General features: G+C 44.0%; 1 protein-coding gene across 2 annotated transcripts in view; it reads left to right on the plus strand.

Moving 5' to 3' along the window:
- The window catches only part of PLEKHB2 (pleckstrin homology domain containing B2), a 62490-nt gene that overhangs the window by 38639 nt on the left and 7688 nt on the right, over positions 1-16163 (plus strand). For both annotated transcript variants that reach the window (XM_040348988.1, XM_040348987.1), the window contains exons 3-5: positions 8198-8350; positions 9722-9824; positions 13494-13533. In XM_040348988.1, the coding sequence (XP_040204922.1) occupies positions 8198-8350; positions 9722-9824; positions 13494-13533 (296 nt within the window). The remainder of the gene's footprint in view (positions 1-8197; positions 8351-9721; positions 9825-13493; positions 13534-16163) is intronic.

Consider the following 16163-nt stretch of genomic DNA (forward strand, 5'->3'; position numbering starts at 1 on the left):
GTACACGGCACTATAAAAGGGAAGTTCAATACCAAGTGCTCCTTCTGCTAATCTCGTGTTAGTAGAAGTTAGTAGAAGTTTGGCGAGAGACGATTCTCGCTTTTCAGCCTCGTGCTTTTCAGTCTGTTACTGCTCTTCAGTTTGTCAAATCTCTGGGCCAGATTCACAAAAAACTCCGGCGGCGTAACGTATCGTCTTTACGTTACACTGCCGCAAGTTTTCAGCGTAAGTGCCTGATTCTCAAAGCACTTACCTGTAAACTTGCGGCGGTGTAACGTAATTCCGCTCGGCGCAAGCCCGCCTAATTCAAATGGGGCGTGTACCATTTAAATTAGGCACGCTCCCGCGCCGGACGTACTGCGCATGCTCCGTTTTGAAATTCCCGCCGTGCTTTGCGCGAAGTGATGTAATTTTTTAGAACGGCGACGTGCGTAACGTACATTCGTATTCCCGGACGTCTTACGCCAAAAAAAAAAAATTTGAAATTCGACCCGGGAACGACGGCCATACTTTAACATGGCTCGTCTAAAGTTAAGCCATGTTAAAGCAGGCTTAACTTTGCGACGGGAAAAAATTACTAGCGACGACGTAACGAACGCGAAAACCTTCGTGGATCGCCGTAAAACCTCATTTGCATACCCGACGTAGGAAAACGACGCGAACCCCACCCAGCGGCGGCCGAAGTATTGAGTCCTAAGATCCGACGGTGTAAGTCAATTACACCTGTCGGATCTTAGGGCTATCTATGCGGAACTGATTCTATGAATCAGCCGCATAGATACGTCAAGAGATACAACGGCGTATCAGGAGATACGCCGTCGTATCTCTTCTGTGAATCTGGCCCTCTGTGTGAATATCAGCAGCAAAACAACTTCATTACTCTAGCATTATAAAGAAGAAGAGGATTTGCTGCATTAAAAGATTTAAAATTTGCAGTGTGATGAATATGCTATCTCCATTACGAATGCTAGTTTTACCAGACCGAGCGCTTCCGTCTCGTACTTGATTCAGAATTTTGTGCGGCAGAATTGTCTACACACGCTTGGAATTTACGAGAACGGATTTTGTTGTCAGAAAATTTGTGAACCAGCTCTCAAATTTTTGTTGTGGGAGATTCTGACAGCAAATGTCCGATGGACAACAAGCTCCCATCGAACATTTGTTGTCGGAAATTCTGACCGTGTTTACGCGGCATAAGAGTCACTATGCACATTACAATCTGACCATATATTATTTGTACATTCAACATTGAATTTAACAAAAATATTCAATAGAAGAGCCAACCTATTCTATCCAATTAATTTGTTTCTAATTAGAAAGGCTCTTGCGCTACATAGTTGTTGGTAGATCTAAAGAATTCTAAACAATCATATTTTAACACATAAAGACCTAACTAGGCTTAAATTTGCTTCCACCCCCATTCTAAGCCCTATACTAACTTTCCTGTAATGGAAGGATGTGTATACTTATCTAATCTCAGCGTGCTCTGGTCCGGTCATGTGAGGGAACGCCGACAATGGATGCCCCCTAGTAATGCCTCAGGCATTGTAGCCATTGTCTGTGATTTCTCTTCTTTATTGAAGCTGGCTGCTGAGAAGATCACATGACCGAACCAAAGCTTCTTTAGATTAGGTAAGTAGACACATGTTTCATTTAGAGTCCTTTCAGACTAAGCCACAGGCAGCGTTAGGGGTAAAGCGCTGCTTGATTTAGCGGCGTTTTACTGTCGTTTTAGCAGCGCTATTCGGCTGCTAGTGGTACGCTTTAAACCCCCTGCTAGTGGGCGAAGAACGGGTAAATGCGCCCATGTAGCGCTGCTGCCGATTCACTTTGCAGGCGCTTCGGCAGAGGTGTCAATTTATTTCAATAGGCAAGGGCAGTTTAGAAAAGGTGTATACACCGCTCCGCCACCGCTCCAAAGATGCTGCTTGCGGAACTTTTTTTTAACGTCCTGCCAGTGCAGTGCCCCAGTGTGAAAGCACTCAGGCTTTCATATTGGGGTGGCAGGAGAGGCGTTTTTCAAGCGCTTTACAGATGCTATTTTTAACCCTTTAGCGCCTGAAAATTGCCTCAGTGTGAAAGGGGTATTATGCCGCGTACACACGGTAGTTTTTCGGCATGAAATTTTTTTTTGTTTTTCAGCATGTCCAAAAAACAAAGTTTTTCCAACTTCATCATTAAAAACGATGTTACCCACACACCATCGTTTTTGAAAAATGATGAACAAAGCGCGGTGACGTACAACACGTACGACGGCACTCTGAAGGGGAAGTTCTATTCGCCTTTGGGCTGCTTTTAGCTGATTCCGTGTTAGTAAAAGACGATTCGCGCTTTTTTGTCTGTTACAGCGTGATGAATGTGCTTACTCCATTATGAATGGTAGTTTTACCAGAACGAGCGCTCCCGTCTCATAACTTGCTTCTGGGCATGCGCGGGTTTAAAACGTTGTTTTAGCCCACACACGATCATTTTTTACAACACGAAAAACAACATTTTAAAAAACGATGTTAAAAAATGCAGCATGTTCAAATTTTTGCCAGTAAGGCAAGGAAGCCTTACTGCGCATGTGCGAATCGTGCTGCGCTTTCTAATTGACCTGGCAGCAGGGGAAGGAGGAAGGGGGCCGAACTTCTGGGAGATCGGGCCGTCATAAACAGGGGAGGAAGCATATAAGCGAAAGTTCCACTTTTGGGTGGAACTCCACTTTAAATTTTGACCAGACTTCAACTTTAAACCCTTTTCATATGTTTACAAGGCTGTTCCTAACTGTTTAGATAAAAAAAAAATATTTTGTTGACAGAGCTCAATAGTTCATGTTAGGATTTGCATCCACAGTTAAATAAGTCAGAGCAGTGACTCATACCCTCTCCCTCTCCTCCTCACCTCGCCATATACAGTATAATTCAATTAGAGATACAGTCTGAAATCAAACAGTTTTAGTGTGCTATCTCTAGAAAACCCCTAATACTCAGCGACAGCAGTGTTATAAGAGCACCATGTATTTAATATTATTATTATATGTAAAATTAATATTTTATAAAAATATATATCATATCCTATACATTTTACAGAATATGTAGCAATCCTCCTCCTATTTGTGTATACAAGTACCAGGCTTAAAGCAGGTCTTCTCCCGTTAATAGCTTTGAATAGCATTCTGTAGTGATAAATATACATCCCCCAGGCCATTGAATACATTGTGACTATCCCCGACAGATAACTCCATGTATTTGTATTAAATACAAAAATGTCTTTCATAGGCAGTATTTAGGTAATAACTAAAATTCCCCATGCAGCATGCAGCATAGCAGTTGATAACTTAACATAAAAGCAATAACTGAAAAATGAATAATTGTGTGTGTCCATTTTTCTGCTATTATATCCCAAGGCCTTTTTCCAAACAAAGGTTTTTCACCATGGTGAATCTTTACCAGATATACATCTTTGGTAATATAGCAGTGAACGATACTCTTGATACAATTAGAATAACATTGCATATCCACTTTCTTAGGCCTCTTGCACACAAGTCCCTCTAGGAGCAGTGAGGTTGATTTACTAAAACTGGAGTGCAAAATCTGGTGAAGCTGTGCATGGTGGCCAATCAGCTTCTAACATCAGCTTTTTCAATTAAGCTTTGACAAAAAAAAAAAAAAAAAGGAGGCTGATTGGTTTCTATGCAGAGCTGCACCTGATTTTACACTCTCCAGTTTTAGTAAATCAACCCCATTGTTTCCCTCCCATCATTTTAGTGTGCCCAGAAGGGACAGGTGCACTGCCCAGTCTTTCTGCAGGCGGTCTGTCAGTCTATGGCAGGCTACGGCTGGATCGGTCTGAATACTGTACCAATTGCAGGGGTCAAGTCCTGGGGAAAAAAGTGTGGGAACTCCCACCCAAGATCCACTCCCGACCAAAAAAATAATAATTATACGCTCATATGCATAATTACTAAACCGCATGTTTTCTTTTTTTTTTCCGATCCACTGTACCTTAGTAATCCTTTACAGTTGTGTTCAAAATTATTCAACCCCCCAATGCTGTGAAGGGTTTTAGGGAATTTAGTGTACATTTGTAATTGTATTCAGAATGAAATCCTACAAGGACTTCTTAAAGAACCATATGCAACTAAAATGACATCAATTGGTTTTGTAATACAGTAGTAAATGTTTATTTTGTGAATTCTTCATTTACACAATTATTCAACCCCTTAAAGACTACCACTCTGAAGAACAGAGGTTCATTGAAGTGTTTTCAATCAGGTATTGAAAACACCTGTGGATGTCAGGGAGCAGCAATAAAGCCTTATAAGCACCAATCAGGCAGCTTTAAAATGACTGTGATACTCAGCTCCTTCTAGACATTTACTGGTGTGGTTACAAACATGGTGAAGTCAAGAGAATGGTCCGGGAAGACAAGAGAAGAGGTGATTACTCTTCACAGGAAGGGCAATGGCTATAAGAAGATTGCAAAGATATTAAACATACCAAGAGACACCATAGGAAGCATCATTCGCAAATTCAAGCCAAAGGGCACTGTTGAAACGCTACCTGGTCGTGGCAGAAAGAAGATGCTGACTTCGACTGCTGAGCGCTACCTGAAGCGTAGAGTGGAGAAAAGTCCCCGTGTGACTGCTGAGGAACTGAGAAAAGATTTGTCAGATGTGGGTACTGAAGTTTCTGCTCAGACAATACGGCACACACTGCGTAATGAAGGCCTCCATGCCAGAACTCCCAGGCGCACCCCCTTGCTGTCTCCAAAGAATAAGAAGAGTCGACTGCAGTATGCAAAAATCATGTGGACAAACCACAGAAGTTTTGGGATTGTGTTCTGTGGACTGATGAAACAAAATTAGAAGTGTTTGGGCCCATGGATCAACGCTATGTTTGGAGGAGGAAGAACAAGGCCTATGATGAAAAGAACACCTTGCCTACTGTGAAGCATGGCGGGGGGTCAATCATGCTTTGGGGCTGTTTTGCTTCTGCAGGTACAGGGAAGCTTCAGCATGTGCAAGGTACCATGAATTCTCTTCAGTACCAGGAGATAGTGGATAACAATGTGATGCAGTCTGTCACAAACCTGAGGCTTGGGAGACGTTGGACCTTTCAACAGGACAATAATCCCAAGCATACCTCCAACTCCACTAGAGCATGGTTGCAGATTAAAGGCTGGAACATTTTGGAGTGGCCATCGCAGTCACCAGACTTAAATCCGATTGAGAACCTCTGGTGGGACTTAAAGAAAGCAGTTGCAGTGCGCAAGCCTAAGAATGTGACTGAACTGGAGGCTTTTGCCCATGACGAATGGGCGAAGATACCCGTAGATCGCTGCAAGACACTTGTGTCAAGCTATGCTTCAAGTTTAAAAGCTGTTATAACTGTAAAAGGATGTTGTACTAAGTACTAAGATTGAATGTCAACTGGGGGTTGAATAAAACTGATAATGATGTGAGCACAGAAAAGACATTTGTGGTTATTTCATTATAAATGTTATGTTATATTTGTCTGACCTACACGTGCCTCTTTGATTTAATTGTAAGCAGGATGACTGAATGATCAAAATCAATGTCAAACTGGCCAAAAAAATCAATTTCAGTGGGGGTTGAATAATTTTGAATACAACTGTATGTTACTGGCCGCTTCCTGTATAAGGATTCATCAGGTAGTTACGGGTATTCCGTCACTTCCTTGATGCCGCAATGTCTCCTGGGAGCTTTTGTCATTGTTCCCAGGAGACATTGCGGAGGTCTGCCGCGATGGCTTGGGCGGCTTGGCTGCTCTCGGCTGCTCTAGTCCTGCAAAGGGAACTGCGTTCCTGCTGTGAAAAAAGTGCAGGAACTCCGTTCCCACGCGTCCTGACCAATTGGTACCTGCATTTATGTCCCTCTGCTTTCAGGGACTAAGGTCCATAATACAGGCCTTCTGCATGCTGCTTTCTACTCCTCTTCTCTTCCACCCTCCCCTTCCATCTCTTTTTCCCCTCCCCCACTTCCTTCCTCTACCCTCTTACCAAAGAGTAGTGTAGCCAACCATACTAAACTATTCCCCAGCAACTGGGAAACTGGTAAATTATTATACTGATCCCAGGCACTAGGCTTCTTTTTCTACTATTAGATCAGTGCCGTTAGTGTTGTTTTTGTATGCTTTTTTAAATGCATTAAATGCCTGCCCCTGTGTTGGTCTCCAAAGCTGAGAACCCTTCATTGGTTGCCAGTAAAAGACAGAATTGCTTTTAAAGCACTGTCTAACGCATAGATGTATCCATGGGAATGCTCCCTATTATCTATGCGAGAAAAAAAAAGCTCATAATCCCAATCGCGTTCTGTGATCCACCAATCAAAATCTACTCCAGATACCGAAAGCCAACTACAAATCCAAAGGAGATAGAAGATTCGCGGTCCAGGGTCCCAGACTATGCAACGCTTTACCAACCAGCATTCGGTTGGATTCGGTTGGAAGAAAACCACTTAGCATTCAGGAGAAAGATCAAAACTCATCTCTTTTGATCTCAAAGGAGACAGGAACAACAAGCGCCCAGAGGCGATTTAGTTCGCATGTGCCGCGCTATATAAGTTTTCATTCATTCATTCATTCAAAGCTGTCATACGTTTGTAGCGCTACCCCTGCAGGAGCCGCTTGAATATTGTTTTTTGCCCAGGTCTCCCAATGATTGATCCACAGCCAGTCACAGGGTATTCACACTGCCACTCCTGCTCGTTATTTACAATGACCAGTCATGGGGATTTGTTTTTGTATTTTAGCCTAGCCTAGGTTTACATTGCTGCGGGTTAAAAATTGTGCAAGTTCAGCTGAACTTGCACGATTTCAACCTGGCAATGCAGTCCTACTTTAGGGGTTCCTGCACAGAGGTCTATGCAAATCGCCCCCTTAAGTTACCAAAAGTAGTACAGGAAGTACTTTTGGGAATCGGTACGGTGCCGCAAAGTTGGAGCCGTACTGACCTGGTCGTGCCATTGCCGACAATAGCCAGCGATTTGGCATGTGATTTGACAGTATCAGACAGGATTTGCAGACATCCTCCCTCAGTCGGCTCTCACAAGAATCATGGGTTGCAGCTTGAGTGTTTCAGGCCCACAGGCTGCCCACCTGAGGCCGAATGGCAGTCTGCGATGGGGAGAGACAACAGCCTCCTCCCCAGCTGGACCTCTCTCTCTAGAGGATGACCCAAAGCCCATGTGTTCTTCAGATATAAATACAGTCACCCAGTAGACATGTGCAGACTGGAATATTTAGTTTCGTTTTTTCGTTTTCGTTTGGAAAATAAATTTATTTAGTTACTCCCAAAAATCGTTTTGATTTATTTCGTTTTTCGTTGGGGAATAGCTTTCGTCCGGAAATCCAATAATACTTGGTTTCTGTCGAATGGTCAAAAGAATATTCGACGGTATGTCGAAACTTTACGTCGAATCGTACATTTCCGTTCGAATATTCCGCCTACAAGAATTCTAATGTTGTATGACTAGTAATAATGTCGAATCTATTTTCTCATAAATCGAAATCTATTCTCTGTAATGTCGAATCTATTATTTCTATAGTGTCGAATCTTTTCTCTATGATGTCGAATCTTTTCTCTATGATGTCTAATCTTTTCTCTATGATGTCGAATCTTTTCTCTATCATGTCAAATCTTTTCTCTATAATGTCGAATCTCTCTATATCGAATTTTTACCGCAACGAAAATGAAAATAAAGCATTTCTTATGTCGGATCTTTCGGTTTTCGTTTCTTGCGCTTTCGTTATCGTTTGTTAAAACGATAACGAAAAAACAAGATTTTCGGACGAAAATGCATTCTAACGAAAACGAATCCACATGTCTATCACCCAGCATGCATTGGGTACTTCCCCTTCTAATTGGCCAGGACTGTATAGACATCCATGCTCTCATCTGGAAGGTTTCCTTCCCCTGTCCGGTACATCCCATATCTACCAGACCAGTGTGAAACTTTCAAAACAGTATGAGCAGCACCAGAACACTGAGCAGACTCTATCAATCAATAACAGCTCTCTGTTAAGCAGACAGCATATACATTTGCCTAGCTGTCTGCCTGTTAAGCAGGGAAACCAAAAGCTTTATACACTCACTATAGCACCTACCTAAGAGGGCGCTAAACGTTTTAAAATTAATAAATATATTGAAACCAAAAATGTATAAACTAATCACTGCATGTTACTTTTCTCCTAAGGTACAATTTTAAAAAGATGGAAGAAGAATTGGTTTGACCTTTGGTCAAATGGATATTTGATATATTATAGCAACCAAGAGAGAGAAGACATGGAAGAAAAAGTTCTTATGCAGCTAGACTGTATAGACATTCGCGTGGGCACTGCGTGCAAAGGTACAGAGTATTTTATTTATACATAAAGGATAAAAACTAATGTGCAAACCACAGTACAGATAACATAATAATAGCAGCCAACATTCAAAAAAAGAAAGTAAAGTGTAAATGAATAAATGTGGCGCTAACTTCAAGATAATAATTAAAGTTCTACACAATGGGGGTTGTATATACTAAAGGCAACTCCACTTTGCACTACAAGTGCAAACTACAAGTGCAAAGTGCACTTGAAATTTCACTGAAAGTGCACTTGGAAGTTCAGTCGCTGTAGATCCGAGGGGGACATGCAAGGAAAATAAAAAACAGAATTTTAGCTTGCACATGATTGGATGATAAAATCAGCAGAGCTTCCCCTCATTTCAGATCTTCCCCTCAGATTTACAGCGACTACACTTCCAAGTGCACTTTCAGTGCAATTTCAAGTGCACTTTGCACTTGTAGTTTGCACTTGTATTGTATTGAATTCTCCATAGTGCAGCAATTCTGTAGAAACAATGATTTATTGAATACTAGTAATTCTAATGCCACGTACACCCGATCGGAAATTCCGACAAGAAGTCCGTGGATCTTTTTCCAATGGAAAACTGGCTCAAATTTGTGTTGCATACACACGGTCACACAAAATTCCGAGCGTCCAGAACGCGGTGACATATGACACTACGACGAGCCGAGAAAAACAAAGTTCAATACTTCCGAGCATGTGTCGACTTGATTCCGAGCATGCGTGTTTTTTTGAGAGGCAGAATTGCATACAGACGATCGGAATTTCCGACAAGAACTTTTCCCGTCGGAAAAATTGAGAACCAGCTCTCAAATTTTTGTTGTTGGAAATTCCGACAGAAAAAGTCAGATGAAGCCTACACACGGTAGGAATTTCCGACCAAGAGTTCACATCAAACTTTTCTTGTCGGAAATTCCGACCGTGTGTGTACGTGGCATAAGATAACAAGCAATCAGCATTGATACATTCAGAGCTTCCAGTCTCGGCCACGGCTGGAAACAAGGTAATTTGGCTCCCGGGTGACATCACTTCCGGTTGCAACTGAGACCGGAAGCTCTGAATGTATCGATGCTGATTACTTGTTATCTTAGATGTAAGGTGCTGCTATTCAATATTTTATTTTGTTTTAATTTTCACAAATGTATTAGATGTTTTTTACAGATGCATCAGTTATCCTCATGGTGGACTTAATTCAGACTCTCTATTCCTCGTGGTGGATTGTGCGGGCAGCCTGATAACATGGAGCAATACTACACACTCAGATACACAATACGTTTGCACAGGAGGCTCTAGACCTGTGATGTACACTCATACATAATATCTGATTTACATTGTGCGGTTTATTGTCATGCATTTTTTTTTTGCCACAGATATAAGTTTGCCAGAAGGAAAGTCAAAGGACTGCTGCTTACAGCTTATCTGCCATGAAGGAAAAGTCATAAACCTCATTGCCGAAAGCACAGATGACTGCTTGTATGTATTCAACATTTTTTATGGAAATATCTTAGAAATACAGTACCTCAAATTGTAAATTTTATTTTTTACATTAATGCTCACTCTATACCTCACTTTGGACGTTTACCGACCATTATAATTCTTGTTCTTCCAAGGTATAATAAAAGTGAAAAAATAAATAAATAAATATACATATAAAATATACACTGTATGTATATATTATACATATCAAATACAGTATAAAAAAATACATACTGTACATATAGGGGCAGATCCTCAAAGAAATTATGCCGGCGTATCACTTGATACGCCGCGTAATTTCAAATTTTGCGCGTCGTATCTTTGTTTTGGTATCCACAAAATAAGATACAATGGCATCTGTGTTAGATCCGACCGCTAGGTGGCGTTTCCGTCGTATTCCGCGTCGAGTATGCAAATTAGCTATTTCCGACGATCCACGAACGTACGAGCGGCCGTCGCATTTTTTTATGTCATTTCCGTTCGGCTTTTTCCGGCGTATAGTTAAAGCTGCTATATAGTGGCATACTCAATGTTAAGTATGGCCGTCGTTCCCGCGTATAATTTTGAAAATTTTACGTTGTTTGCGTAAGTTGTCCGTGAATGGGGCTGGACGTAATTTACGTCCACGTCAAAACCAATGACGTCCTTGCGACATCATTTAGAGCAATGCACGCTGGGAAATTTTAGGGACGGCGCATGCGCAGTTCGTTCGGCGCGGGGACGCGCTTCATTTAAATGAAACACGCCCCCTACCCCGCCGAATTTGAATTCCGCGCCCTTACGCCACGAGAGATACACTACGCCGCCGTAACTTTAGGCGCAAATTCGTTGAGGATTCAAACCAACTCAAAGTAAGTTACAGCGGCATAGCGTAGCTGACATACGCTGCGCCCGGCGCAGATGTATGTGGATTTGCCCCATAGTATATATAAGCTCTCATGAGCAGGGCCCTCCTTACACACTTATACTGAATTGTTTTGTAACTGTAAGGTTTCCCTTTATTTTGTAAAGCATTGAACAAACTATTATCACTCTATAAATCCTGTATAATAATACTAAACGTAATATATGTTTGCAAAGTTTACATACTGTATATGGAACAGTGAGGTTTTAAGTATCTCATAAGGGCTTTATACAATACAATATACAGTAGTTACTCTTCAAATGTTCATATCTCAGGCCTCGTACACACGACCGAGAATCTTGTCGTAGAAGAAACGTTGTTTTCCTCAAGGAGGTTCTTGTCAGGCTTGACGAGAATCTTGTCAAGCTTTCCTTGCATACACACTGTCAAGACAAAATTTCGTCATTCTCAAACGCGGTGACGTACAACATAAAAGGGGAAGTTCGATTCCACTGGCGCCACCCTTGGGGCTGCTTTTGCTAATCTCATGTTAATGCATGTTAGTAAAAGTTCGGTGCGAGACGCTTTTCAGTCTGTTACAGCGTGACGAATATGCTATCTCCATTACTAAGGCTACTTTTACCAAAGGTGCGCTCCCGTCTCATACTTTATTCTGAACATGCGCGGGTTTCTAAGCATACACACAAACGTGTTTCTTGTCGTAAACCAGCCCGACGAGAAACACGACGAGGAAATTGAGAATCCCGACGAGCATGTTCTCTTTTTTTCTCGTCGCGATCCACGACAGTTTTCTCGACTAAAAACATACACACGACCGTTTTTCTGTGCAAAAATGCTCTGCCAGCATTTTTCTTGATGGATTTTGCTGAGGAAAACGGTCATGTGTACGAGGTTTCATGATTCCACAATCCAGTTGTAAGATTTCCTAACAGTAATTCACCTCTCCATCCTCGTTCCTCCAACAAGCCATCCTAACAAAAGTGTCCTTCTCTCTTCTCTGGGTTTTCCAAGTATTTTTTTATTTTACCCTATGGAAAATTTATCCGAGCAACTTGACACCATCATTTTTTAAACTTTTTAGTGGCTGTGAAAATTGAGTGGTACTCGAAAAAATGGAGATAACCTACTAATGGAGGGCCAGATTCACGTAGAAGTGCGGCGGCGTAACGTATCGTTACACCGCCGCAAGTTTTCATCGCAAGTGCCTGATTCACAAAGCACTTGCAATGAAAACCTACGCCGGCGGCCTCCGGCATAAGCCCGCGTAATTCAAAGGGGCGTGTGCCATTTAAATTAGGCGCGCTCCCGCGTCGGACCTACTGCGCATGCTCACTTTTGAATTTCCCACCGTGCTTTGCGCGAAGTGACGTAATTTTTTCGAACGGCAACATGCGTAGCGTACTTTCGTATTCCCGGACGTCCTACGCAAGAAAAAAAAAAATTAATTTTGACGCGGGAACGACGGCCATACTTTAACATGGGCTGTGTAAAGTTAGGGCAGCTAAAACGACGACTAACTTTGCGACGGGAAACTAGACTAGCAGCGACGTAGCGAACGCGAAAAACCGTCATGGATCGCCGTAAGTACTAATTTGCATACCCGACGCTGGTTTACGACGCGAACTCCCCCCCAGTGGCGGCCGAGGTATTGCATCCTAAGATCCGACAGTGTAATTCAATTACACCTGTGGGATCTTAGGGCAAACTATGCGTAACTGATTCTATGAATCAGTCGCATAGTTAGGAAGCCCCTAAAACAGTGATACGACGGCATATCAGGAGATACGCCGTCGTATCTCTTTTGTGAATCTGGCCCGGAGTATCTAGAAGGTATCAGAAGCCAGCCCAGGATAATAGTTTTCAATATATCTGAACTTCAGATCTAATCGGTCAGCCATTTTAAACTCGGTAAACTGTGAAAAAGTATTCTATCATTTGTTAGACAGAAAAGATTTTTCTATGAGCCCTTCTAATTCTTTTTCACATTGTTATTAAGAGTTCACTTCCATGACTTTGGGACTAAGCTTCAAACACCTGCTTGTTTTCAATAAGAATGCCTCAATGGCAAATAAAACCACTATAACTGAAAAGGGGAATGATACATGATCTAAGAATAGCCCTAAAACAGGGCCCTGCCTGGCAGGCAGCATAGCCCTGTCCAGGGCCAGGACAAGGGGTGGGAAGAAGGGAAGGCTGCCTTGGGCACAGTGGGTATTATAGTGATGGGGGTGCTGCAAGTTCCTTCTAGTATAACAATTAACAAGTAGTGACAGTGGCATCACTACTTCTGTCAGCCCAACGGTGGAAGAAGCAAGGAGAGGAGGAAAGAGCTGGGAGAAGGTTCAGGCTGTGCTCTCTCTTCTCCTCCTCCTCATAAACTTACACATAGTAAATGGGGGGGCGCAATTTGGCATCTCTGCCCTGGGCACTGAATGATCTTGTCCCGGTACTGGCCATGTCCTCAACCTCACTTTTCCCTGCTGTCATAAAGCACTACAGTGTGGTCAATTACCCATCACATTCTGCTGGGATATACAGTATAAACTCATACTTTATAATATAATTTTATAGTTCTCAGTCAGACAGATAGATGGAACTTACACATATCCCTACATATCATAGTTTGTTTCAAGCAGTAAGAAAAGTGTAAAATAAAAGCTGGCCAGTACACAGCCTGATCAGAAAGTAGTTATATTTCTACATTCCAGGAAATTCATGAAATACATTTTTCTTTCATTTGTGGGTTGAATATACTTGTAACATAATAGTTGCCTTAACTGGTGTAAATGATTTTTTCACAGGGCCTGGGAAACAGCTCTTCAGGATGCCAGAACAAAAACAGTATGTACTGCATATATATAAATCACTGAATTTTATTCAGGGTCAGTGTTGGGTTATTTGACTCTGAAATCTAAATGTATAAATTAGTTTTAAAACCAAACTAAATGTTAAACTTCGAACTGTATCCCCTTGAATTTTATAAACAATACAGCGAGACCCTCGTCCCACGGCTTTGTCAGTTGTACAATCACATATTCGACACGGGCTCCCTCCCACCGTCCATGAGCGAGGCACTGATTGTCCTCATACCCAAACCGGGTAAAGACCCTCTATTCCCCGAATCCTATAGACCCATCTCCCTCCTTCAGCTCGATATCAAAATTCTAGCCAAAATCCTAGCCCTGCGTCTCAACAAAGTTATCCTCAGCCTCGTGCACCCAGATCAATCCGGGTTTATGCCAGGCAAAAACACGGCCTTCAATCTCAGGCGGTTACACATGAACCTCCAGGCGCACCACTCGGACATTGGGTCCAGGGTGGTCGTCAGTTTGGACGCGGCCAAAGCTTTCGACTCCGTCGAATGGGCATACCTGTGGGAATGCCTGAATAATTTCGGGTTCGGCCCCAATTTCGTTAAGTGGCTCCAACTCCTCTACCACTCTCCCTCGGCGCGTATCCAGGTCAACGGCCGAACCTCAGCCCCCTTCTCTCTCTCCCGCGGCACGCGGCAGGGGTGCCCTATTTCTCCCCTGCTGTATGCATTGGCCGTAGAACCCCTTGCTATTGCCCTCAGAGCCCACACTGACATCAAGGGCCTCCGCTGTGGTCGGCTGACCGAGGTTGTCAGCCTCTATGCGGACGACATGCTCTTGTACCTCGCTGATGCGGGGCCCTCGCTTCGGACAGCCCTCCGGGTTATCACGGAGTTCGGCTTGTACTCCGGACTCCGGATAAACTGGTCTAAATCTCAAATCCTTCCCCTGGACCTCGGTGCTCCCACCGCCGACCAGGCCTCCCTTCCCCTGATTAGAGCTAGCACTATTAAATATCTAGGTGTCACGATCTCCAGGTCCCTCTCTGACTATATTACCCTTAATGTTGAACCCCTATTTACTCTGCTCAAACTCAAAACACAAGTCTGGTCCCGTCTCCCACTTGGGGTGACGGGCCGCATCAACCTTATTAAGATGATCCTTCTCCCCAAACTGCTCTACGTCTTCTGGCAAGCCCCACTGTATCTCCCACCACGCATCTTTAAGGCTATGGAAGCTATTCTCAACTCCTTCATCTGGGGCTCCTCCCGTCACAAACTGTCCTGGCAGGTCCTGAAGTGTCCTACTGAACTAGGCGGAGCTGCGCTCCCAGACCTACTTCTCTACTACCTAGCTTCCCAGCTTTCGCATTTCTTTCATATCAATCGGTCCGACAGGAACCGCTACTCCACTCTGGTCTGTTCTCATGCCTCGGGCCCCCTGTTTCATCCCTTCCAACTCTTATTCCGCGCCCCCCGTGCCCTCCCCCCTCGCTCGGACACAGCCGGACATATGCTCTTCCATCACTGCAAGGTCTGGCAGCTGGCTCTGCGCATCGGTGCAGCTCCCTCCCCTCACTCCCACACTCCTCTCTGGGACAATCCCCTTTTACCTGAGCTTGCCTCTATCCCCGACCGCGGCCTGTGGATCAACAGGGGAGTTATCTTCCTGTCACAGGCGGTGACTCGGGGTTCGGTCAGGTCGTTTCAGTCCCTCAAAACTAAATTTACACTACCCAATTACATGCTTTTTCGTTACCTCCAGCTTCGACACGCACTCAATACACAGTTTGAAGGCCCTATACCGGCCCTCGAGATTCCCCTCCCTGTGGATATAGTATCGGGATCGGACGGCCGAAAACTAATTTCCCAACTATATACATACCTCCTTCAGCCGGCTGCGGCCGCTATGGCCCTCCGCCTGAAAGCACGGTGGGAACCTGACCTGGGCACGCTGACCGACGAGAACTGGGGTGAGGCCCTTACTAACTGCAGGATAGTCTCCCCCAAGCTCTCTGACCGCCTCACTCACCTATTTATTCTCCACAGATCATACTTGACCCCACATCGCCTCTCTAAGTTCCGACGAGACCACGACCCTAACTGCCCCAGCTGCGGCCACCCCGACGCGTCCTTCTTCCATCTGCTCTGGACCTGTCCGCCCATACAGGGATACTGGACTCAGGTGGTCCGATTCCTCCACGACCGCATGGGCTCCCCCGTATCGCTCTGCCCACGTCAATGTGTGCTGGGGCTCCTCTCGCTCCCCGAAAGCCGAAAATACCTTAACACATTTTTGCAGGAAACATTATTCCTCGCTAGGATGCAGATTGCTAGGAAATGGATGAGAGGGGCACCACCTACCCTACAACAGTGGATTAGAGCTGTCAACATCACCCTCCCCTACAAAAAAATAATGTACTCCCGTCGAGGTTGCCCCAAAAAGTATAACAAGATTTGGGACAAGTGGCTAGAAGAACCTTCCACCTGGTCCTCTGGGAATTAGACGCTATCCCCACTCGCTACCTATTCTCCCCCACCCTCTCCTCCCCAACCCCCCACCTCCCTTGGCCCCCTCCTAATGGCAGTGACTTCCCTCTGTCTGTGTGTCCGGCGCCACCGCGCTCTGGCCGTGTTGTGTCTCCCCCTCCTACCTGAA

This window comes from Rana temporaria, chromosome 4 (genome assembly GCF_905171775.1).
Source record: "Rana temporaria chromosome 4, aRanTem1.1, whole genome shotgun sequence".
NCBI lineage: Eukaryota > Metazoa > Chordata > Amphibia > Anura > Ranidae > Rana > Rana temporaria.